Source organism: Nanorana parkeri, unplaced genomic scaffold, assembly GCF_000935625.1.
Source record: "Nanorana parkeri isolate BGI_ZX_2015 unplaced genomic scaffold, ASM93562v1 scaffold3416, whole genome shotgun sequence".
NCBI lineage: Eukaryota > Metazoa > Chordata > Amphibia > Anura > Dicroglossidae > Nanorana > Nanorana parkeri.
In genome coordinates, this window is record NW_017309684.1 from 32,919 (window position 1) to 34,947 (window position 2,029).

General features: G+C 52.7%; 1 protein-coding gene across 1 annotated transcript in view; it reads left to right on the top strand.

Annotated features, from left to right (window-relative positions):
• The window catches only part of USP10 (ubiquitin specific peptidase 10), a 29,207-nt gene extending 28,176 nt beyond the window's left edge, over positions 1–1,031 (top strand). Inside the window, 1 exon segment of the mRNA XM_018574956.1 lies at positions 934–1,031. Coding sequence (XP_018430458.1) covers positions 934–1,031 — 98 coding nt within the window.
• Positions 1,032–2,029: the final 998 nt, after the last annotated feature.

Sequence of the window (2,029 nt, forward strand, 5' to 3'; positions counted from 1 at the left end):
CGGGTTTTAAAGCTGAATCTGAGGAACACCAAAAAATTCATATCTTGTTCAATAGCCCGAGGGGGATGTCATTCCACTGTGCGCGCCATTGCAAACCTAGATATTACCTTGTGCCAGCAGCGGTGACATCATCGCGTGCTGTACATATAGCTTGTGCAGAGAGCAGTGGGAGGGACCCAGAAGGCTCCACCCACTAAAGGAAACTACAGGTGGGGGGCGGGGGGGGCGGAGACGAGACCAGTCACCCTGCACCAGGAGAGAGCAGCAGTGACCGGTCCTCATTACAGGAAGCTCCTGCACACGGTGTCGCAGATCTGGGAGAAATATACAAAGCTCACCGAGATTCCAGGAAGAACTCACGTGGGTCTTGTATGAGGATATTATTTACTTTCAGAGTTCAGCTTTCAATGTTCTGCCGTGCTGTGGGGGGATTTCCACTCTCTCCCATTTCCTGAACAAGAGAAAACATTTCCTTGATGGACACGTAGAGAATCCAACCCTTCCCCCCCCTTCTTCCGGTACACACGTTTTAATGGCGGTCTGCGTTCTGTTTGGAGGATCTCCCCCTCACTTCCTGTTCTCTCTTTGGAGGATCTCCCCCTCACTTCCTGTTCTCTCTTTGGAGGTTCTCCCCCTCACTTCCTGTTCTCTCTTTGGAGGTTCTCCCCCTCACTTCCTGTTCTCTCTTTGGAGGTTCTCCCCCTCACTTCCTGTTCTCTCTTTGGAGGATCTCCCCCTCACTTCCTGTTCTCTCTTTGGAGGTTCTCCCCCTCACTTCCTGCTCTCTCTTTTGGAGGATCTCCCCCTCACTTCCTGCTCTCTCTTTGGAGGTTCTCCCCCTCACTTCCTGTTCTCTCTTTGGAGGTTCTCCCCCTCACTTCCTGTTCTCTCTTTGGAGGTTCTCCCCCTCACTTCCTGTTCTCTCTTTTGGAGGATCTCCCCCTCACTTCCTGTTCTCTCTTTGGAGGATCTCCCCCTCACTTCCTGTTCTCTCTTTGGAGGATCTCCCCCTCACTTCTTGTTCTGTCTGACGCCCGATATATAGAAAATGAAGAGAAATACACATTTCCGGAGCTTCTCCTTTTATCCGAAACATCAAATAAAACAAAGCTTTGGATGGAATTTTGGGTTTTTAGTGAAATGCGCTGCCCCTCCCCCTTTACGGGTCACTTCCTGTTAGATACAATACGTAACGCCGTGTTCTGCAGCGCTGGGCGTGACGCCGCCATCCTTGCGGGTAGATTCCTAAGAGATGCGGAGCGGGCGGAATCTTGCGGGAAGCCGCCGTGAACCATTGCGAGGACGTCTTCCCGTGAGGTTTGGTCTCCTCGGGATGTAGCCGGAAGGAATGCGACGTAAAAAACCGGGTCAGCAGACCTTCCATTTTACGGCACGGTCCTCTGTAAAGGAGTTCGCCTCTTGCTGCAGTGAGGCGATAAGACGGCGGCACGTGAATGGTGTCCGGCGGTAGAGAAAATCCCCGTTTCCTGGCTGCGCCTTCCATGAGGAAGGAGTCAGAAGTTGTCCCGTCACATTCCGTACTGGAATCCCATTCACGATACATTAGTGGGTGTGGAAGTAGCAGCAGAAGGATAAGCCACCGGGGCCCGGGCGGGTGATCATGTGATCACGTATGAGTGCCGGCGTGTGTATGCGATTATCTGACCTGCATAGTGACGGATGTACTGGACTCCGGGGTGCTGGTGGCTTCTCCTCCGCCGTCTTTCCATGAGGAAGGCGCTCGGTCTCCGCGCCGATACATTGTGTCCAGTCTCATCCAGGTTGTTGGGTCAGAGAGAGCGGTGACGCATTTCGGGGTTTTCATGCGGCGACACTTTCATTTCCTGTCCCCGGAATCTGAGAAGTAACATTGTATATGAAGGAAGGAGACAAAAACTGGGCGGCGGCCTCTGATGAATGGCGCTGTGAACCTTTCTCCCTCCGTTCCCTTAGTAATGTCAGGCCCGGGCTTTGTATCATTCCTCAAACTATCGTCGGCCGCGAAGAAAGTGAACTTGACCCTTCCAAT